The 21799-nt window shown below is 55.9% G+C and overlaps 3 protein-coding genes across 7 annotated transcripts; all 3 read left to right on the top strand.

The window, feature by feature from the left end:
- Positions 1 to 503: 503 nt before the first annotated feature.
- On the top strand, positions 504 to 6075 carry C1QA (complement C1q A chain). 4 transcript variants are annotated; one of them, XM_086860528.1, is made up of 4 exons: positions 504 to 606; positions 3960 to 4082; positions 4800 to 4970; positions 5097 to 6075. In XM_086860528.1, exons 2-4 carry the CDS (start codon positions 3974 to 3976, stop codon positions 5663 to 5665), a joined length of 849 nt encoding a protein of 282 aa, XP_086716654.1. In that variant the 5' UTR covers positions 504 to 606; positions 3960 to 3973; the 3' UTR covers positions 5666 to 6075. The 4 variants fall into 4 exon arrangements, with proteins under 4 accessions (XP_086716654.1, XP_086716656.1, XP_086716655.1 ...); XM_086860530.1 differs by lacking the exon at positions 504 to 606 and adding an exon at positions 747 to 901; XM_086860529.1 differs by lacking the exon at positions 504 to 606 and adding an exon at positions 1343 to 2164.
- LOC111938564 (complement C1q subcomponent subunit C-like) lies at positions 6069 to 9086 on the top strand. Of its 2 annotated transcripts, XM_023940338.2 has the most exons (3): positions 6069 to 7182; positions 7769 to 7964; positions 8169 to 9086. In XM_023940338.2, exons 2-3 carry the CDS (start codon positions 7778 to 7780, stop codon positions 8720 to 8722), a joined length of 741 nt encoding a protein of 246 aa, XP_023796106.1. In that variant the 5' UTR covers positions 6069 to 7182; positions 7769 to 7777; the 3' UTR covers positions 8723 to 9086. The 2 variants fall into 2 exon arrangements, with proteins under 2 accessions (XP_023796106.1, XP_023796105.1); XM_023940337.2 differs by lacking the exon at positions 6069 to 7182 and having other exon boundaries at positions 7760 to 7964.
- Positions 9085 to 12419, top strand: C1QB (complement C1q B chain). The gene is made up of 3 exons (XM_023940284.2): positions 9085 to 10099; positions 11252 to 11411; positions 11715 to 12419. The coding sequence occupies exons 1-3, from the start codon at positions 9941 to 9943 to the stop codon at positions 12281 to 12283; spliced, it is 888 nt and encodes a 295-aa protein (XP_023796052.2). The 5' UTR covers positions 9085 to 9940; the 3' UTR covers positions 12284 to 12419.
- The last annotated feature ends 9380 nt before the right edge of the window (positions 12420 to 21799 follow it).

Raw genomic sequence — 21799 nt, 5'->3', positions numbered from 1 at the left:
GCGGGCTTTTCCAAACTTTATGCTTCCATGATTCTCTGATTCTATTTGGGACGGCCAACAGCTGCAACATCCATCTGGGTGGTTATTCAGGCACCATTAAGCCACCAGTGGCTGCAGAAAGGGGGATGCTGTGAGCTGTCCTCACCTCCCAGCGGGTGCAGGTGGCTGGGATGCTGGTGACTGGCAGCAGAGGGGTGTGTGGTACCTGCCAGCACCGCTGATCTCCATCACTGCCTCCCATTCAGTGACAGGTAAGTGCCAGCTGCCTGATTTATCCTCCTCTGGCTGCTCCAGCCTGTCAGCGCTCCGCACCCCAGGGATCCCCAGCAGGGAAGGCAGCAGCATCTCTCCCCTTTGTCTGCTGTCAGCAGCTCCTGTGTGCGTGCAGGCTCTGGGGAGAGGGGGAGGCTGTGCAGCGGTCACTTCCCTTCCACCAAGGGCTGCAGGGCTGGGAGGGCACTGACCCATCTCCCCTGGCACCCCCAGATGGGAGGGCAGCCAGAGGTGAAGGAGCTGCCCTGTGCTGAAAGGAGGAGGGGTGGTCAGGGTAAAAATCATCTGGAGCAGAGTTCCTGGGTGTGCAGCAGCGCCAAGAGGCCATAACAGGTACCCTAAATCCTCACCTGAGTGCTCAGGTTCCCCAAATACCAACACCATCCTCTTTGGGGAGGGCTCCTCTTTTTGGATGATTTGCACTTTGGGGAATGCTTCTCTTTGTGGATGATTTGCACTTTGGGGAATGCTTCTCTTTGTGGATGATTTGCACTTTGAGGAGGGCTCCTCTTTGTGGATGATTTGCACTTTGAGGAGGGCTCCTCTTTGTGGATGATTTGCACTTTGGGGATGTGATTTTGTGACACCTGGGGCTCTACGGAGCATCTACATCCTCTGGCTATTCCAGGTAATCTCTGCATTGGGCCTGGCCCCGTTCCATGTCACCTGGGGGTCCCCTACATGGTCTCAGCCCCTGCTCCTTGCTGGAGCCTGTCCGTGGTGCAGCTGGGGCTCTGCTGGGCCTGTCCCACGAGGAGAAAGAAGCCAGCAGGGCTGTCTGCTCCTCACCGAGCAAACCCCTCCTGTCCCCAGGCTCAGGGGAGGCCCTCGGCCTGGGGAAAGCCTTTTGGGGGCTGCGGGAGGAGATGGGCGAGCCCGGCTCGGCGGGGCGCCTGGCAGAGGTGTCCGAGTGGGCACTGTGCAGCTGGACAGGGGACAGGGGACAGCGGGGAGGGACAGGGGCCAGCAGGGAGGGACAGGGGGACAGCACGCAGGGCCAGCGGGCCCCGCTGTGGCGGCGGCGGGCGGAGCTCGGCGGGGCCTGCCTGGGCCGGCAGCGCCATCTCGCGGCTCTGCCCGGCCTCGGCCCTGCTCCGGCCGCGTGAGGGGAGAGCCGCCCGCTGCGTTTTGTGCTGCTACTGCGGCCTCAGGGACACCGGCACCGGGCACTGTCCGGGCCTCAGAGCCTCCAGACCGGCACCGGGCACTGTCTGTGCTGCTACTGCGGCCTCAGGGACACCGGCACCGGGCACTGTCCGGGCCTCAGAGCCTCCGGGATAGCACCGGGCACTGTCTGTGCTGCTACTGCGGCCTCAGGGACACCGGCACCGGGCACTGTCCGGGCCTCACAACCTCCGGGATAGCACCGGGCACTGTCTGTGCTGCTACTGCGGCCTCAGGGACACCGGCACCGGGCACTGTCCGGGCCTCACAACCTCTGGGATAGCACCGGGCAGTGTCTGTGATGGCACTGCAGACTGTCTGTGCTGGCACTGCGGCCTCAGAACCTCCGGACCGGCACCAGGCACTGTCCATGCTGGCTCCCTGCACGGTACCCCTGGAGCCACGGCTGTCACTGCAAAAGGCTTCCCATTGCCACAGGGATCATCAACATCAGATGGGATGCTGGGGACAAATCCTTCTCTCTCAGCATGGGGAGGCCCTGGCACAGGTTGGTAGCTGTGGCTGCCCCATCCCTGGAAGTGTCCGAGGTCAGGTTGGACATGGAAGGTGTCCCTGCCCATGGCAGGGGGTGGAACAAGATGAGCTCTAAGGTCTCTTCCAACTCAAACCAGTCTGGGATGTCTCAGCTGCAGATCCAGAGGAGGAGGAGATGCTCAGAGGATGGGAGAGGAAGGCTTGGCTTGACCACAGCATCTCTGAAAGTCAAGTGAGTATTTAGTGAGCTAAACACTTCAGGAATCTCAAGGACCTGGGGGATGGAACACCCAGAGGAACATCCAGGAGATGCTGGAAACCCACAGCTGGCCCCTGTAATTCAGCATTTAAATGGGGTTAAGGGGACAGCAGAAGACAAAAGACACAGAGCATGAGGACACAGCCATCAATCAATGCTGGATGAAATGATGGAGTGGTCTAATTTGGGCTGTATATTAAGAGAGGGCAATAGGACAGAAATACAATTACTGTCCAGAAACACCGTTTGGCGGAATGTAGGTCCTTTCAAACTCACCTGTCATCTTGTCCAGACATGGTTACAGGTCGGGTTGATAGGGGAACTCTGCTGATAAAATAAAATCACATTTCTTCTGGGCATCGGATTTATTATGGGGTGACATTTTGATTAAAAATGTGTAATGTATTGCATTAAGTGGGCATTTAGTCAATGAATTAAAGACCAACTCAGTGACAGATCTTTGCTGGCAAAGGTCTCTGGACTGAGTTTTGGTCATTGCCTTTTTCAGCTATTTTGGAAATTATGCAACACCTCCCTTGGGAATGCAGGAAGCAAAAGGTGGAGGGGATAGGGGGTTTGTCAACTCCCATTGATTTTGGAGTCACCCTAATCCCAGGTCTGCTTTACCACCCTCTTTCCTTGGATATCCTCCCCTGAGCCCCAGCTCCAGGTCCTGCCACAGGACTCCTGGAAGGGCACTCATGGGGATTTGGATGAGAAGGCCCCTCCTCGCTGCCCACTGTGGGCATGGGGCACACCATGGGGTGGTCTGGGTGGTCCCCAGGGTCCCAGGGATGTTCACCTGCTGGGGTCACTGTGGCACCTCCCATCCCTGATGTGATGGGGTTTGGAACTGATGGCATTTTGGGGCTCTTTTTTAGCAGAGCTGATTGTGCACCCCTGGACTCATTCCCTGCACTCAGTGGCAGGAAGTGCTGGTGTTTCACTTGGCAGATCTCGAGGCCACACACAGCTCCTGGGGTTGCCCAGATCTGGCTGGTGCAAGTCCCTACCCAGAGGGGACTGAGAGCATCATCAGTGCCAGACACCCTCATCTTTTCCCACTCTACACCAAACACCAGGTCCCCAAAGCACTGAAGTGAGGGCAGCAGGAAGGAGATCATTAGACCACAAACGATCCTGAGCTGGAAGAAACCCCCAGGGACCATCAGCCCCACTCCTGGCCGTGCACAGACACCCCAACAATCCCATCCTGTGCCTCAGAGCATTGGCTAAACACTCCTGGAGTTCTGGCAGCTTTGGGACCATTCCCTGGGGAGCCTGGGCAGTGCCAGCACCCTCTGGGGGAAGAACTTTCCCCTGATATCCAACCCAAATACTCAAGGCCCAGCTGAGCCACGCAGGCACGGATGATCCCTTTGCTGGATCCTGCTCCATCCAAGTGCAGTGACCGCAGAGGGGACAGCACCCAGCAGCACCATGAGTGACAGAAACTCTTCCCATCACCCAGAGCCTCCAAGGGTGATCCCTGCACTGCCTCAAACATCGCTTGGGTTGCTGAGACACCTGATATTCCCATCACCTGTCCCCTCGTGCCATCTCAGGAGCCTTGGGGCATCCTCCAGTCATGTTGCTTTGTGCCCAGTCACCTCCAGCCCCTGCTGCAGGGTCAGGCTGGGCACCCAGTGGTGCTGCCCTTTCCCTGACCACGCTGTTTCCAGTAAAGCCAGAGTCAAGCGTGGAAAGGGGAACAAGTTTCTTTCTCTTAGAGAGAAAGTGAAACTCAGAACATCCTTTCTCCCACCAGGCAAACCGCAGTGCATGCAAGTTCATCCTTCCCACCCCTCTCTTCTTCCTCCCTACTCCCAGAGAAGAGCTTCCAGCAAACGGAGCTGCTGCTCACACTGCTCTGTCCTGCACCTGCACCAAGGTAAGTCACCACAAGCAGCTGGGGACACTCTCCTCTTCTGCCACCACCTTCCAGTCCCTGCTCCCTGTCCTCCTTCATTCTTCACCCTCCACAAGGGTTCAAAGTAGAAAAACAGGGAGAAGAGGATGTGGGGGGAAGAGGAATCTGCAGGAATCTGACCTTGCTGTGTGTGATTGTGGACATCACTGGACTCTGCAGACTTGTCCCAGGCTGAGAACCTCAGTTTTTGGGATAGGTCTGTGTCCTCTCTCCCAGCTCTGCATGTTGGAGGTTTGGATCCCATTTGCTGGTTTTCCCTTTCCTGTTTATCACTCTCGTGTGTCTTTGCATCCTTTTCTTCCTTGTGCTCTCTGTCCCATGGGACCACTGCCCCACACAGCAGTGCTTTTCCCTCCAAACCAGAATAAACATCCTCTACAGGCATCTGAGGATGCCCAGGATGTGGAGGAAAAAGTTTGTGCCATGCTTCATGTCCTGGGCTTTTCAATCTCAGAGCTCTGCCACGGGCATGCTAGAGATTTTCAGTGACGTCAGTGATTTCAGAACACGCAGCCTCAAAACCCTTCTAGGAATTTATTCCAGAAGTGGTGGTGTCTGGTTATCCATGCTGGACAATTCCAGAGATCTGTGGATGCATCTGATGAGGGCACCTGCATATCTGTGACCAAGGCTCAGCTGTGTGTTTGCCTCCATCCCAAATTTATCCCTGTTCTGCAGGAGGCAGGATGCAGCCTGGATTCTTGCTGGCAGCCAGCACCCTGGCAGCAGTGCTGGGCATGGCCCTGCTGGAGGACGGAGTGTGTAAGGCACCAGATGGCAAGAATGGCACCCCTGGAGTCCCTGGCCGTGATGGGAGGCCAGGGCAGAAGGGTGACATGGGAGAGCCAGGTAAGAGGAAGCCGAGGATGTTGGGTGCAAGAGGCCTGGGAGCCTCTTGGTTGGAGTATCCCAGGCTGTGGGAGCAGCTCAGGAGATGCCAGAAGTGCATGAACTCCTCCTCTCACTTCTCCCCAGGGAGAGCAGCGCTGACCATGAGCACCAGGGGACCCAAAGGGGATGCAGGAGATCCAGGGCTTCCTGGTGCCCCAGGCGTGCGTGGCCCACCTGGCATGCCCGGCCCTCCGGGGGTGCCGGGGATGCCAGGGCCGGCGGGGCCGAAAGGGATCGCTGCCGATGCTTTGGAGCACCCTCGTCCTGCCTTCTCTGCCTCCAGGTTGTCCCCACCACGCACAGGCACCACGGTGGTGTTTGACAGGATCATCACCAACGAGGAGAACTCCTACAGCCCCCAGACCGGGAAGTTCACCTGCCGCATTCCCGGCCTCTACTACTTCGCCTTCCAGGTGGTGTCCAGCAGGGACCTGTGTCTGATTATCACCAAGAACGGGCAGGGTGTTGCCAGCTTCTGCGACAACAACAGCCACGGCATCCTGCAGGTGAACTCGGGCAGCAGCGTGCTCAGCCTGGACCGGGGTGACCAGGTGTCCCTGAACACCAACCCTGCCCTGGGCAGCTCCATTTACAGCGGCTCCGAGGTCGACAGCGTCTTCAGCGGGTTCCTGGTGTCCCCAGCGGCGGCCTGAGGGACTCCTGCAGCGTTCTGGGGTGTGTGCCTGCCTGGCCATTCCCCTCTGGGTGTGTGGGATGCTTTAGTGCCACAGCACATGGGGATGGTTCCAAATTGAGCATCCAGAAGTGTTCTGTGCTTCCACCAATGTCACAGCTGGCCGAGCTGTGGGTCACCACTGCAGCACTCACCTCCATGCTGAGCCTGACCACACTGTCCTGGACACTGTGGGTCTCATCCCTTTCTCCTCCTGGGCACTCAAGCTCCACTCCCAGTTGTCACCAGCTGTGGCTCTTTGGTCTGAGTGGGAAATCACTGCCTGCCACTGCTTCTGCTCCACTAACCACTGCAAAAGCCTTCCTGGCACTGGGACACATCCTGTCACCACCTCCCCATGAGAATAAATAAATGCTTTTTCTACCACTACTTACTCCTTGGGTTTTCTTTTCTACTCATGCATCTTCCCTAAACCATCAATATCCTGGATCTCTTCCCCAGCTACCCAGGGAGAGAAGTGATTCCAGCTCATCCCTGGTGCTGCAAAGGCAGGACAGGAGGGAATGGGGTGTCCAGTCAGAGCTGGAGGATTAGGAAACACCTGGGACAGGGCTATGTGTGTCCTTCTCTGCTGAGTCCTGCAGGGGGAAACACAGGCAGCAGATCCTGCACCTCACCCACATGGTCTCAAATTGGCACCCAAACTCTCCCAGGAAGGCAAAAGGCAGCTGTGGTCCTCTGGCATTACAGCAAGGAGGGACAGGGACATTGGGGCACTGCTGGGGTTGTGGGGTGATGGTGGTGGAGCTGCGAGGGTCTCACAAAGGGGAGCTACAGCAGGCTGGGCTGGTCAGGAAGCATCAGATGCCCTGGGATGCTCCTCAGAGGAGCTGCTCCATGAACACTGCACACTCAAATATCCCTGTTCCTAGAGCAGTGAGGAGGAGCCTGGGTCACCTGCCCAGTGAGGGATATTGTGGCCCCACCAAGTCCAGCACCCAGCAGAACTTGGTGGGACATGGAGAAAGGTACAGATCAGAAACTGTCAAAGGGAAATATTTTCCTGTCCTATTTAGGGGTGCAGCATCTTCCATCAGAGCCAAGCAGTGACCTTGAGTGCCACAGGCATCTCCAGCCCACTGGAGCTGGCCTCAGGCTCTGCTCCCAAGCTGCCCTTCTGCTCAGAAAGAAGGGAAGTGAGAGGGAAATCAGGGGTTTGGGGAGGGACTATGCCCTGCAGTGACTTGGGGGGGTCTCCTCTGTCCTTTCAGCCCTTCCTGTTGCAGTGGCACCAGTACAGGTTTCACTGGACAGCCAAAAAAAGTGCTGGCTCAGCAGAAGCCATCAGGCAGGAGGATGTGAAATTTGGGTGTGAACAGCTGGGCTTCTGTGTTCCCAAAGCTCCTTTACCCTTCCTGACTCTGTGACTTCCTCCACGAGGGTGTCAGGGAGCCGCGCCCACCGCGCTGTGCTGGCAGTGACCGCACGCCCTGCGGGACCAGCAGCACAGGTTCCCTGGCCTGGTCCCCACCAGAGGTAAGAGGTGCTGCAGGACCCCTGGCTGGAGGGTGGGAACAGGGCTCCAGCAGCACAGCACACTGCTGGGGAAGGGGAGAATGAGAGGAGGACGTGTATGAGAGAGGAGGAGAGGAAGGAGGCAGAAGCACAGACGGGTAGGTGTGATGGAGACAGGATGCACCAGCTGATGGAAGGATTGATTCTGATGGACAGAGCCTGGACAGTCAGGCTGCTGCTGGAGGAGGAGGGAGATCAGCTGTGTGCAGGGAGCTCCAGCTCGGGGCAGCACGGGGTGACAGTCTGTGGTGGTGTGTGCGTCTCCAGGTTTGGGGACACTGGACTCAGAGGCTTGGGGCTGGCCACGGGTACCTCAGACCTCATAGCTCCATCCAGACTGGAACTCCTGGGGTTGGAGATGTGCCTGGGGCCCATCTCCACATCTCCACCTCCCCCCTGTCCTGCAGTGTGTGTAGGTGGGACACTGAGGACACAACTGTGGCTTCCAGGCATTCCTGGTGCATCCAGTCTCCTTTTCTCCATGTCCTGCAAGCCACCCTGCCGTGGCCCCTCACTCCAGCACTTTCTTTGCCTTTCCATGCTACAGAACACCAAAATGGAGAAGAGATTCTTGGAGCAGCTCTACCTGGCCCTCACCCTCCTCCTTCTCCTCCTGAATCTGGGCTCTGCTGTGACTGTAGAAGACCCTTACAGCTGCTATGGAGCTCCAGGCCTGCCAGGCATGCCGGGGATACCAGGCAGGGATGGCCGGGATGGGCTGAAGGGAGCCAAAGGGGAACCAGGTGAGTGAGCAAGGAGGGAAACCACGTGGACTCTTGCAGGGGGGCACTGAGTCCTTGGCTGGTTTGCAGGATGCAGAGAGCATCCTCAGTGGATGAGGTGGAAGAGGCAGCAGCACTCTCCTGCCCAAGTGAAGGGGCTAGAGAAGCCTCTCCCCACATCCTGCCATTGACACTGACTCCCTTTCACCCCCCACCACCCCACAGGTATCCCAGCTTCTACACAGCTGGGGCCCAAGGGCATGAAAGGGGACCCGGGCCCCCCTGGTCCTCCAGGCAAGCCCGGCCACGCTGGGGCCCCTGGTGCGATGGGAGCCCCTGGGGCGCCGGGCAGTGCCGGACCCCCGGGAGTGTCAGGCAGCTTCCAGCAGAGGCAGCAATCGGCATTCTCAGTGACCAGGCAGACCAGCCAGTACCCCCTGAAGAACGTCCCCGTGGTCTTCAACCACGTCATCACCAACACCAACCACGACTACAACACCACCACGGGCAAGTTCACCTGCAGGCTCCCCGGCGTCTACTACTTCGTCTTCCACAGCTCGCACACGGCCAACCTCTGCGTCATCCTGCACAAAAACCACAGGAGCATGGCCAGCTTCTGCGACCACAAGACCAACAGCATGCAGGTCAGCTCGGGGGGCACGCTGCTGCGCCTGGCTGCTGCGGACGAGGTGTGGCTGGGAGTCAATGACTACAACGGCATGGTGGGCATTGCCAACTCCGACAGCATCTTCTCCGGGTTCCTGCTCTTCCCGGAGTAGAGGAGACCAGCAGAGCCCACCCCAGCGTCCTGACGCTTTCTGAGCACGCTGCTCGCTGCTGGGCTCTTCCCACGTTCCCAGATTCTCCGCAGGGAGGGGATCCAGCCCCTCCATCTGTGGTGGAGGCACAGGGGAGTGGACACATCTGGATGCATCTGCACACAGAGTGATGGTGCTGAGCTCCTGCTGGCACTGCCACCTGTATCCCCCCTGCTAACCCCACATTACCTCAGAGGTCTCTCTGTGGTTGTCTCCTCCCCACCTGGGCTGCCTCAGGTTCAGCCAAGTGTCCTGGCACAGACTGCAGCGACCCCTTTGCCATGACCTGGCTGTGGAAAGTGTCAATAAAACCTTCCCCAGTGCACCTGGTGTAGTGTGGTGTTTCCTCCGTGTCCTGCCTCTCTGTGGCGTGCACACACGTGCAGGTGACATCTGTGTGGCATCAGCATGTCCCCAAACCTCACTGGCATCAGAGACCATCCCACCCCAGCCACACTGGGCTCTGCACAGGGGGTGGGACCCCTGGCTGCTGCAGGGACGGGATGGTTCCCATGTCCCCACACAGCCCAAGAGGGCACCAAGACTCCTCCAAGCAGGGCCCTGATACTCCCTTTCCCTCCAGAGCTTCACAGGGGCACAGACTGCAAAGAAAACCCCAACACCATGGCTGGGACACCCCTGGGGTCCCTACCAGCATGGGGCAGGGGAGGCACTCTGGCTTTCCTGAGCCAGACCAAAGGAGCTCGTGGTTGTGGAGGCTGCAGAGCCCCCCAAAACCCAACAGGGATTTCTCCTGGTGTCACAAATTGCAGGGTGGAACGGGCAGTCACCTCTCTGAACATCCTGTGCTTCACCTCCACAAGGCAGCAGCCAAAGCAGGGCTGGAAATGCTTTTCCCACAAGGTAAAATCACTTCCCATGCACAGCATTCAGGAGAGTCAGGGGCACTCAAGGTGAGGGATGCTGAGACCCTGCAGCATCCCCTGGGCCTGCAGAGCTGGAAGCGTGTGGAGCAGCCTGAGGGCTGCTGGCTGAGTGCTTGCACATTTCTGCAGCTCTGATGGGTTGCCCTAAACTCATCTGGAGCTCCCAACAGCATTCCCCACAGCAAGCAGGACCCAGGGACCCTGCAGGGCAGAGCTGTGGCTGGAGGGGCTGTTTGGGGATGGCTTGTTCTGCTCAGCTGACAACAGCATTCTTGGAGGATCTGAAACTGAAATGGAAAAAGGACAGGAGCTAAAGATAAAAAGGGGATGTGTCCCAGATCCTTTCACAAGAACCCTTGCAGGAAACTTCTGCTTCTCCTCGTGGGCATTTCTGAGCAGGACGCTGGCGTGTCCTGCTCCATCTCCCCACCTGATCAACAAGGAGCTCAAGGTAAGAGCAAGGCTGAGCCCAAGGTTCCCCCTGCAGGCAGGAGCACGTGTGGAACCCAGCTCTGGCAGGGTGACAGGCACCTGCACTGCTGGCACTTCCTTGTGGCCTGGGGCAGAAGAGAAACAGGGGGTGGAGGTGCTGGGCTGGGGGTGGTGGAGGTCCCTGACAGGAGCCTGATCCCTCCTGCTCCACCTGGAAGAAGGAAAACATAAAAGTAGAGGTGGCAGAGTTCCAGGAGGGTGATCAGGGACTGAAAGGTGCCCTGGGGGTGCTCTCCTGCCCTGAGAAGTTCTTGTCTTCTGCTGGCCCTGGGCTGGGAGCCTGTGGGTTGGTCCTTGTTCCTGCTGCACCCAAATCAGAACAGCTGTGGCTGGAGGATCCAACTCACCAACCTTTTCTCCTGCTGGCACCAGGGCTTCAGCACTGGGAAAATCCACCTGAGGTGGGGGAGCTGTGGCTGGGGTGCTTTGAGGTCCAGACACAGCCCCCAAATGCCCAGTGCTTATCCACATGTTCCTACACCAGGATCAGGGGAAGGAGCTGGGCAGGGAGGGCAGGAGGAAGGTGAGACCCCAGGGATGGAAGCCCAGATAACTCTGCCAGTAAGGCTTGTTAGATACAGAAACTCCTCTGGGATTGAGCAAAGGACACAAGGGGAGCCCGTGGGGTGGAGGAGGGAGGTTTGGGGGCTCATTGCCATCTTCAAGGACTGGTGCTGTCCTTCAGACATGCTGGTGGAAGGCAAAGCCCATTCCCTTGCAGATGATGGAGCTGCTCTGGTTGGGTAAGGATTTCACCCCGGTCCTGAGATGGGGAATTTCTCCCACAAGGGAGCAGCATGGCCACGTTGGACATCAGATCTCTGAGATAACCTGTCCCAAATACTCGTGTGGCTGAAGCTGTGGGCACTTACAAACTGGGGATTTGAGAGTGACAAGAGACTGACAAGCCCTGCCTTGCCCAAGGGTTCTGGCCCTTTGCTCCAGGGCCAGCAGGAGAGTGGATTTGGCTCTGCAGTAGGATGTTTTCCCTCCCTGATGGTATTACCCAGACTTGCTTGCAGTCACCACCGTTCAGAGCAGTTCAGAGTGCCTTCCCCAGCCCTCCCACCTCCCAGGAAAGCCCCCCTGACTCCCTTCCGTGCTCCCACAGATGTGGACCGCGTGGGCCATGCTGATCTGCCTGGCTGGAGGGCAGCTTGCCAGTGCCACGCGCTGCAAGACCTACGGCACCGTCCCAGGCATCCCAGGGCTACCAGGACAGCCTGGCACCGATGGCAGGGATGGGGAGAACGGCCCAAAGGGTGAGCAAGGTAAGGAAGAGGCTGCAGGTGGGTAAAATATTGTCCTGTGAATGCCAGGAGCAGGGGAAGACAGTGCCAGGCGCGTGGTCCTGGGAAAGCAACCCGTTTCCAGCGGTTCTTTGAGGTGTTGTCAGGTGGGGATGATGGAGCACCCCGAGGAACCTGGGGGGAGGAGGGGGGTGGCAGCAAGGTGTGTCACACCTGCCTGATGGGCAGGGGGTCTCCACAGACCCACACCCAGCACAGGTTTCCTCGCTCGTGCTCCCTCTCTGCAGGGCTGTGACCACAACGACTCTTCCTCCTCTTCCCTAGGACCCCCCGGGCAGAGTGCAGCAGAGAGAGGGGAGAAGGGAGACCCGGGGCCACCGGGACAGCCTGGGAAGGTCGGTCCCGGTGGCATCCCAGGCATGTGGGGCCCACCAGGTAGCAGGGGGATGCCTGGCCCCGTGGGAGAGCCTGGCGACTACAAGATCACCTTCAAATCCGCGTTCTCCGCCGCCAGGAGCCTCAGCTCCTACCCCCGCCGGGATCACCCCATCCGCTTCGACCGCATCATCGCCAACGAGAACGGCCACTACGAGAACCGCTACGGCCGCTTCACCTGCCGCGTGCCAGGCACCTACTACTTCACCTACCACGTCACCTCCCGCGCCAACCTGTGCCTCAACATCAAAAAGGGCCGGGGTGCCAGCAGGGGGGACAGGGTGGTGACCTTCTGTGACTTCGTGCAGAGCAGTTTCCAGGTGACCACAGGCGGTGTGGTCCTCAAGGTGGCTATGAACGAGTCTGTCTGGCTGGAACCAACGGAGAAGAACTCCTTGGTGGGGCTGGAGGGGTCTGACAGCATCTTCTCTGGCTTCCTCATCTCCCCTGAGGCTTAGCCCACTGGAGCTGTGTCTGTGGCCGACCTCTGCAGTCCCTGCAGAGCTGAGGACTCCCCTGGAAACTCTGTGCTCCCAGATCGGTGCTTGAAGCACTCTGCTGCCATTCTTGCACAATAAATGACAGCAATTCGCACTGCTGGCCCCTCTCTGGATAGGATTTGCCTTTTTCCTCCCAGATAACTTTCACATAACCAGGGCACTGCTTCTCCCCGCCGTGGGTGCAGCCCAGGCTCGTTAGCATCTCATTGCTGCTGAGCAGAGCCAGACAAGTGGTGCAGTTCCTGCTGCAGGCCAGGCCGGGTATCTCTGTCCAGAGCCACCCAAAGGTCCCAGCCCAGGGTTAGGAAAGCAGGGAGAAGCACCTCAGCCTTTAGCAGGGGGCAGGACAATGACATAGTGGGAAACCTGAGGCCACTGAGTACTGGTGGTGGGTGAGGAGATGCTGGACATGGTGCTGTACTGGAGAGTCCTGACAGCATCTGGGGACAACAACCTCTCTTAAGGCTTTTATTGGGGTGATGGTGACAGAAACACCCACTGAGGATTGTCAGAGCTTGTGACAAGGTGGGACAGGTGAACATGGGCCAAGCACCTGGATGTCATGATGGGGCTGGTGTGGAGAACACCCTCACTGCACAGAACCCCAGCACAGAACCGACACATCCCAGGGCACAGCCAGGCCCTCCCAGCCTGCTCCTTATCCATAGCACAGCTGTGGACCCAGGAATTCCAGGTGGGTTAAAGCTGAGGAGCCCAGGGACACCCCTGGGCTGGGACAACCCAGCACTGCACTCCCTGCAGCCCCCAGCCCGTCCCATGGGGGTGGACACGGGGGAATTCAGGACTTTTTATGGGAATCTGGGATTTGAGAGGGTCGGGATGGAAAGGAGAATGATAAAAGGTCTTGGGGAGGTGAGTGTGATGCGGACAGGATTTAATGGAGCGTCACCCCCGAGGCTCTCCAGGTTTGCTGGAGCATCCAGGGTCCCCAGCTCTGTCTGCTCGGGTGTCCCAGCGTGGCTGAGGCTCCTGGCCAGGAGGATTTGCCGGCAGGTGGCACTGGAGACTGGCTCAGAGCTCACCTGGCAGCGGCAGCATCCTCCTCCTCACCTGAGCTCCGGGGGCTGTGCCCACAAGCTCTGGGAGGAGGCAGCGGGCAGGATTAGCCCGGTTCATATCTCCTCCTCCTCCTCCTCCTCCTCCTCACCACCTGGGAGATTTGTCCTTCCTGCAGCAAAATCTGCCCCCCCGTGTCCCCAGCCCTGCTGCTCTCAGCATCTCCTGGGCTCACATTCTGAATTTCCCCCGGTGCCCGAGCTCTGGGCAGCCACCAAACCCACGGTGTTTCATGCAGCATCACAAATAAAACCGAGCTGGGCAAGGTGGAGGAAAAGAGCAGGTGTTTCATGCCCAAAATACACTGGGGAGTATCCTGAGCCCTGGGGGCTGGAAAAGGAGCTGGCAGAAACCCACTGATATTTGATGGAGACAAATGGAAAGTCCTTCTTGTGGCGTGGAACAACCCCATGTCAAAGGACAGGCACTGGCAGCGAAAAGCTGTGCAGGAAGGGACCCAGGATGGTGTAGGACACCAAGGTGAAGCTTTCTGCCTTTCCAGGTAATGGATATAATCATTTCTGATTTTTGAAAAGGTATAAAGGCATAAATCTGGCACTATTTTTTAATTTATTTATTTAAATAAATGTTTAAATAAATGTTCCCCTGCGGGGTGGTCCCAGGGACACCCCTGTGCACTTTGATACCAGCCTGGCACAGAGGAGGGAGCTCAGACATCAGCTCCAACCCCAAATCTCACCTCAGGGCTGCTCTCAAGTTCCTTCCCCCCATCCTCACCCATTTGAATTTGAATGGGAAGGAGCAATTCTTTTGCCAGGAGCGACACAGCCTGGCTGGTCTCCACTTCGAGGTGTGCAGGGAATTCCTGCTTTTCCTGGCCCTCTGCAGGGATCGGGAGCAGAGGCTCAGCGCTCTTTGGCCACCGAGGAGTTAAATCCCAGCCCTTTCTTTTTTTTTCCCTGCTCTGCCTCCTTATGAGGAACAGCCTTCTCCGGGCTGCAGAAAGGCTCTTTCTTTCCCCAGCAGATCTCTGGGAATGAAAAGTCTGTGTTCCAGATATTAAATTACTCATAAAATAGTTGGCGTGTCCCCGAGGCGGCTCCGCACCCCCCCAGCCCCCGCCGCCGCTCTGCCGGGGCTGCTGATGTGCATCTGCATGTCACCTCCTGCTACAAGGTCAATCTCTCCAATTTAAAGCAGCAGCGTTGGAAAGCAAACCAGATTTCAGCCGGAATTAGCTTCAAATGGAGCATTCAGGGGACTCGTGCTGGGAGGGGAGCGCAGGAGAGGAAAGACCACGGAATGGGGTGGGGGGCGATCCTGCGGCTGCAGCCCCCTGTGATGGGGTACCCCGAGCACCCCGGGATCCATCGAGGGGCTGGGATGCTCCCGGGGCTGGATCCGGGGGGCAGAGATGGACCCGGGGCTGGACCAGGGGCAGAGATGCTCTGGGGGCTGAACCAGGGGCAGAAATGGTCCCGGGGCTGGATCCGGGGGGCAGAGATGCTCTGGGGGCTGGATCTGGGGGGCAGAGATGGACCCGGGGCTGGATCCGGGGGGCAGAGATGCTCTGGGGGCTGGATCCGGGGGGCAGAGATGGACCCGGGGCTGGATCCGGGGGGCAGAGATGCTCTGGGGGCTGGATCCGGGGGGCAGAGATGGACCCGGGGCTGGATCCGGGGGCAGAGATGGACCCGGGGCTGGATCCGGGGGGCAGAGATGCTCTGGGGGCTGGACCAGGGGGCAGAGATGGACCCGGGGCTGGATCCGGGGGGCTGGGATGCTCCCGGGGCTGGATCCGGGGGCAGAGATGCTCTGGGGGCTGGACCAGGGGGCAGAGATGCTGCCTGGGGATGATTCCCGGGGATGCTCCCTGGGGATGATTCCCGGGGATGCTCCCTGGGGATGATTCCCGGGAATGCTCCCTGGGGATGATTCCCGGGGATGCTCCCTGGGGATGATTCCCGGGGATGCTGCCTGGGGATGATTCCCGGGGATGCTGCCTGGGGATGATTCCCGGGAATGCTCCCTGGGGATGATTCCCGGGGATGCTCCCTGGGATGATTCCCGGGGATGCTCCCTGGGATGATTCCCGGGGATGCTCCCTGGGGATGATTCCCGGGGATGCTCCCTGGGATGATTCCCGGGGATGCTCCCTGGGGATGATTCCCGGGGATGCTGCCTGGGGATGCTGCCTCCTGCTCTGCTCTGGCTGCTCTGGTGTGCAGGAACGGCTCTGAAATGGCATTAATGAGCATTAATGAGCGTTAATGAGCTCTCCAGAGTGGGTTTTCCTCACTCTGGTGAGGTCTGGAAGCTCCTCCTGACACCTTAACACGCCTTGGTTAAACAGAGCAGCCCAGGTGTCGCTAAGGGACACGGAAAGATTCACAAAAACACCTTTCAGGAAAGAACAAACCTTTATTCTCTGAATAAAGAATCATTTATAGACTCTCAACAATGACCAGGGGTTGGAGAGTTAAGTTACCACCTTCCCAATCACACTGGTCACGAGGAACATCCATCAAAAGACGTTTATTAGAAGGAATGGGATAAATAATTTATGTTTATAGAACTTTCATGGGAAAGAAAGTGAAACTATGAAAACTTTATCAGAAAACTTTAGTTTTCAGGTCCCTGGAACTGGGAATATCCCCTGGAACTGGGAATATTGTCTGGAACTGGGAATAATCCCTGGCACTGGGAATATTCCCTGGAACTGGGAATATTGTCTGGTACTGGAAATATGCCCTGGAACTGGGAATAATACATGGAACTGGAAATGAATAATCCCTGGAACTGGGAATATCCCCTGGAACTGGGAATATTCCCTGGAACTGGGAATATTGTCTGGCACTGGGAATAATCCCTGGCACTGGGAATATTCCCTGGCGCTGGAAATAATCCATGGAACTGGAAATACTCCCTGGAACTGGGAATAACCCCTGGAACTGGAATAATCCCTGGAACTGGGAATATTCCCTGGAACTGGGAATATTCCCTGGAACTGGGAATAATCCATGGAACTGGAAATACTCCCTGGAACTGGGAATATTCCCTGGAACTGGGAATATTGTCTGGCACTGGAAATATTCCCTGGCACTGGGAATAACCCCTAGCACTGGGAATATTCACTGGAACTGGAAATGCTCCCTGGAACTGGGAATATTCCCTGGAACTGGGAATAATCCCTGGAACTGGGAATAATTCCTGGAACTGGGAATAATCCCTGGCACTGGAAATACTCCCTGGAACTGGAAATACTCCCTGGAACTGGAAATACTCCCTGGCACTGGGAATATTCCCTGAACTGGAAATACTCCCTGGAACTGGGAATATTCCCTGTCACTGGAAATGCTCCCTGGCACTGGGAATATTCCCTGGAACTGGGAATATTCCCTGTCACTGGAAATGCTCCCTGGCACTGGGAATATTCCCAGTTTGCCGTGTGTGTGGTGGGCTGATTTTCTCATCTCGGGTTTGTTTGTGCTTCTCTCTTCACCGGGGGCTGCCTGCTGCCATACAAAGGGCAAAAAATGCCGCAGCGGGAGGTGCTCGGGAAAACCCAGCCGGTGTTTTCCTCCTTCCCTGGCTTTACCGCTAGATGTCATTGGAAAAACATTGGAAAATCCCCGTTCAGCTCTCCGGGATGGGATTTTGGAGGGGGGGGGATGCAGCAGGTCCTTCACCCACTGCTGGACGCGGAGCATCTTCCCATCCTCCTCCTCCTCCTCCTCCTCCTCCTCCTCCTTGGCTTTGTCTGTCCGCAGAGCCTCTGGAAAAACCATCGCCTGCGATGATTCAGGGTTCAATGGACATTGAAATGCAACTGAAACCTTTTTTTTTTTTATTTATTTTTTTTTCCCAGCGCTTGGCTAAGCCGCCCGCTCGGAGCCTCGCACGAGGGAGCCGCACATCAGCCGCTCTCAAAGGGGCGAGGCTGCCACGCCGGGACCCCCGGCACCTACAGCAATATGGTCCTCTCCAAAAAAAAAATAAAAAAAAAAGTGCCACAAACAAGGCTTTTATAGGCGATTTCTTTTCTTCTGGAGTGGAAGGGAGAGGAGCCGGGAGGGAGAACTCGGGGGGCGTCCCACCGCACAAAGGATCGCAATGAAAGGGGCACCAGCAAATCCTCTTAGGGGTTTCAGTGTGTGCACATTCATATCCCGGCCCCATCTGCCGGGGGGATCCCCGGGAGAGAGGGGGGAGAGGGGCTCTCCCTGCCCCGAGCCGCCAAAGCAAGCAAAGCGCATTCAGGGAGGGAGAAAAGCATGAAAAGGAAGAAAGGCAGAGCCACGGCTGAGCAGAGGAGGGGGGAATTCAGCTCTGCCGGGGATTCAGGGGGTTGTGGGGGATGGAAGGCAGAGCTGCTGGGGGCTGTGGGGGTCCTGAGCCCCTCCGGATCCGCAGGGATGGGATGGGATGGGATGGGATCCATGGGATGGGATCCATGGGATGGGATGGGATCCATGGGATGGGATCCATGGGATGGGATGGGATGGGATCCATGGGATGGGATGGGATGGGATGGGATCCATGGGATCCATGGGATGGGATGGGATCCATGGGATGGGATGGGATGGGATGGGATCCATGGGATGCGATGGGATCCATGGGATGGGATGGGATCCATGGGATAGGATCCATGGGATGGGATCCATGGGATGGGATGGGATGGGATCCATGGGATGGGATGGGATCCATGGGATGGGATGGGATGGGATGGGATGGGATGGGATGGGATGGGATGGGATGGGATGGGATGGGATGGGATGGGATGGAATGGGATGGGATGGGATGGGATCCATGGGATGGGATCCATGGGATGGGATGGGATGGGATCCATGGGATGGGATGGGATCCATGGGATGGGATCCATGGGATGGGATGGGATCCATGGGATGGGATGGGATGGGATGGATGGGATGGGATGGGATGGGATGGGATGGGATGGGATGGGATGGGATGGGAGCATCCACATCCAGCTGCTCATCCATCCATGGATGCAGAGCCTGGTGCCTGCGGGCAGGAGAGCCCCCTGGCACCCTGGGCTCAGAGAACTCCAGCACAGAGCTTCACCTCAGCTTCACAGAGGTTCCTGAACCAGCTGGGAGCTGCTGGGAGCTGCTGGGGCTGCAGGAGGGTGGAGCTGACCTGGCCATGGGCAGCCAGTGACCTCATGATGCTGCCAAGCTAACAGGACCAGAGTTTCTTCCCAAGCCAGGGATATTTTATCCTGCTCTGGAGGAAACACCCGTCCCTTCCCCAGCAGGAGGTGCTGACTCAGTAATTACCAGTGACACCCAGCTCTTGGTGCTGCACGATGGCAAATGTCCCCTCTCCCATGGCTTTGCCACCTCTTTTTCCTGCTGTTTCTGCAGTTTCCTGCCCATCCCACAGATTTTGGGCATTGGTGAGCACAAGGATGTGTCCACACCACGTCAGAGATTCTCTGCCTGCTCCCCCAGGCTCAGAGCAGCCAGGCTGAGGTGCTCAGACAGCAGATCCAAAAGGTTAGGTCAGTGTGGTGGCAGTTTTTGGGCAGCTGACCCAGAGGAGCCCTGCCTAGTCCCAGACACAGCAAGGACAGAGCCTAAATCCACTTAAATCCAGCCTAACCCAGCTGGGGGATGACTGATGTGCTTGTCTGGTGCCACCAGGGATGTGCACACTGCAGGGCTGTGGGGGGACTGGGGAGGATGGGATGTTCTCTCTCGTTTGGGCCAAGGATTTAATCACTGCAGCCAAGGCAGCTTGTCTCTCCTTCCAGCCTGGAGCAGGTCCAGCACAGGGAGTGGTCCTTCCTCTCCAGTGGCCTGGCTCCAGGAGCCCTTGAATTCTGCTCTGAGGTGCTTGGGTCATGAGCTGGGAGATCATCTCTTCCCTGCAGCTGGGTGGGGGTGGCAGGGAAGGAGGACAAAATGCTGGAGAGGCAGAGAGGATCAGGGTGTCCCCAGGAGCGGGGCTGAGCTTGGGATGTGGCTGCTTTGGGCAGTCCCATCAGGGTTCCTCAGCTTTCTGAGCATGTGGCTGAGGAAAGCGTGCAAAGTGAGGCTGTGGCAGCCAATTCCCAGCCGGGGAGCTCCAAAGCAGCTCCATCCAAAGCACATCCATCTTCTGGAAGCTTCCTGCTGCGTGCAGAGATGACTCAGGAGCAGGTCAGGTAACTCCCGGTGCCAAGCTGGTGATGAAGGTCAGACAGTCTGTGTGAGGCTCTGCAGGGTGAGACACAGAACAGCCACAGAGCTGGGGAGAGGAGGCTGCAGAGGCCACCAGAGCGGGAGTGACGCCGTGGGAAGGGCTGCACAGCACATCAGCTGAGCTCCTGGTGACATCCCAGGCTCTGGGCACTGCCCACGCACCCAGCCAGGTGCCAGCTGGCTCCCAGGCCCTTCCAGTTACGGCAGGAACGGGCTGTGGGAAGGGCTCAGGGTTTGGCTGCTGTGTGTGACCATCAGATAACTCTGAGCTGCATTTGGAAGAGCCAGCTGGAGCAGTTCTTGCACAGGCAGGGAACAAGTTGTGTTTGTCCCGCCTGGATATTCCAAAAAAATGTCGTGAGGTGCGTGGGAGAAAGGAGGGGTGCGAGGAGATCACCAGTGACGGCACTGGGGAGCCAGAATTAGTGCAGGGATCAGGGAGGGAATGTAGGAAAAGCAAATGAGGAACATGTGGAGGACATGGAGAGACCTCACAGTCTCTGACTGAGCATTTCTGCCCCAGTCACCTTCACCCATGCCCAGCCACCCCTTTCTCCTCAGCAGGGAGGGCTTGTGATGCCCCAAGGAACGCAACAAACCTGCTGGTGAAAAACCTGCTCCCACCTGCATCACAGCCTCAGCTTCCAGGGAATGCCAGAGCTGCAGGGTGTGAGGATTGATGCTCTGGGGAAGGTGCAGGGGTGCCCAGTGCAGTTCTTTAGGCACCAGGAGATGTTCCCTGACAAGGGCAGGGCCAGCTCCAGAGTGAGACACGGCTTTTGGCATAAACCACTGCCAAGGGAGCTTTCACAGAACCACAGGATGCTTTGGCTTCAATGGGACCTTTCATGGTCATCTTGGTCCATCTCCCCTGCCATGGGCAGGGACACTTTGTACAGCAGGAGCTTGCTCCAAGCCCCATCCCACCTCCTGCCCATCACTTGGGGAAAAAGCTCCAACACTCATCCAGGCTCTGGGCTGGATATTTTTTTTTTTGCCTCTGGTGGAAGGCAGAATATGTGATTTTTTATTTCTATTACTCTGAAGGGAGTGCTTTGAGTGTCTTCAGTCCCCACCAAACGCAGACACATTTTGTTGATCCCGTGGAGCTCATATCCTGCGGCAGGGAGCTCCTGGGCAATCACAGGGCAAAAACCAAACCAAACAAACCCAGAGATTGCATCACAAGACCTCAAACATCCCCTGCTGGAGCCTCTGTGAGAGCAATAAACGCTGCTGACATTTCAGTGTGTGCCAGGGGCTGTTGTGGCTGTCACACACACACACAGGACCCCAGCAGGGCTCTGAGCCACACTGGGTACCAAACACTGAGCTCCTGATGCTGCCCAGCATCCCCATCCCCCCAGAACCCCAAACTCACCCAAAGCTGTGGATCCTCACATGGATTTCTCCTCTTGGCTCTCCTCCCCTTCCTCCAGCAGGCCTGGAGCTGCTGGGAGGAACATTAGTAATATTTTACTATTATTTATTATATATTATATCTATTATTTATATATATATAATATATAATATATAATATATAATATATAATATATAATATATAATATATAATATATAATATATATATTATTTGTATATATTCTATTCTATTCTATTCTATTCTATTCTATTCTATTCCATTCCATTACATTATATTATATTACATTACATTACATTATATTATATTACATTACATTACATTATATTATATTACATTACATTACATTATATAAAAATATATAATAAATATATATATATAGATAAAAATATATGTATTCATATTTATTTATATATTTATTTATATTATGTATCTATTAAATATATAAAAATATGCATTATATATTATATATTAAATAGATAAATTATAGATGATATATTTATCATTAATTACTAATATATTATTATATTCTTGATATAATATTAATACATTATTAATATGTGCAACATGTTTTTATATATTATTATATTATATATCTTATAATGTATCTTATAATAGTATATATTATATTTAATATATTATATTATATATAACATAAAATGTACTTTAATGTAATATATTATGTATTATATTAGATTAGATTAGATTAGATTAGATTATATATTACAATGTATGATATATAATATATAATATATAAAATATAGTATATTATATTATATTTTATATTTTTTTATATTTTAGTATATTTTTTTATATGATTATTGTATCCATGCCTTTGATTTTGAGCTTAGCCTT

This window comes from Cyanistes caeruleus, chromosome 22, assembly GCF_971803275.1.
Source record: "Cyanistes caeruleus chromosome 22, bCyaCae1.hap1.1, whole genome shotgun sequence".
NCBI lineage: Eukaryota > Metazoa > Chordata > Aves > Passeriformes > Paridae > Cyanistes > Cyanistes caeruleus.
Note: the sequence above shows the minus strand (reverse complement) of the source record. Positions and strands in the feature narration are given on the sequence as shown.

Excerpts from the sequence above, each read along its gene's own strand:
- C1QA (XM_086860528.1), top strand. The coding sequence starts at position 3,974 with ATGCAAGTTCATCCTTCCCACCCCTCTCTTCTTCCTCCCTACTCCCAG. Across the intron at positions 4,083-4,799 it reads TGTCCTGCACCTGCACCAAG|GAGGCAGGATGCAGCCTGGA; the intron begins GTAAGTCACCAC and ends CCTGTTCTGCAG. Across the intron at positions 4,971-5,096 it reads GGGTGACATGGGAGAGCCAG|GGAGAGCAGCGCTGACCATG; the intron begins GTAAGAGGAAGC and ends ACTTCTCCCCAG.
- LOC111938564 (XM_023940337.2), top strand. The coding sequence starts at position 7,760 with ATGCTACAGAACACCAAAATGGAGAAGAGATTCTTGGAGCAGCTCTAC. Across the intron at positions 7,965-8,168 it reads GGGAGCCAAAGGGGAACCAG|GTATCCCAGCTTCTACACAG; the intron begins GTGAGTGAGCAA and ends ACCACCCCACAG.
- C1QB (XM_023940284.2), top strand. The coding sequence starts at position 9,941 with ATGGAAAAAGGACAGGAGCTAAAGATAAAAAGGGGATGTGTCCCAGAT. Across the intron at positions 10,100-11,251 it reads TGATCAACAAGGAGCTCAAG|ATGTGGACCGCGTGGGCCAT; the intron begins GTAAGAGCAAGG and ends GTGCTCCCACAG. Across the intron at positions 11,412-11,714 it reads CGGCCCAAAGGGTGAGCAAG|GACCCCCCGGGCAGAGTGCA; the intron begins GTAAGGAAGAGG and ends CCTCTTCCCTAG.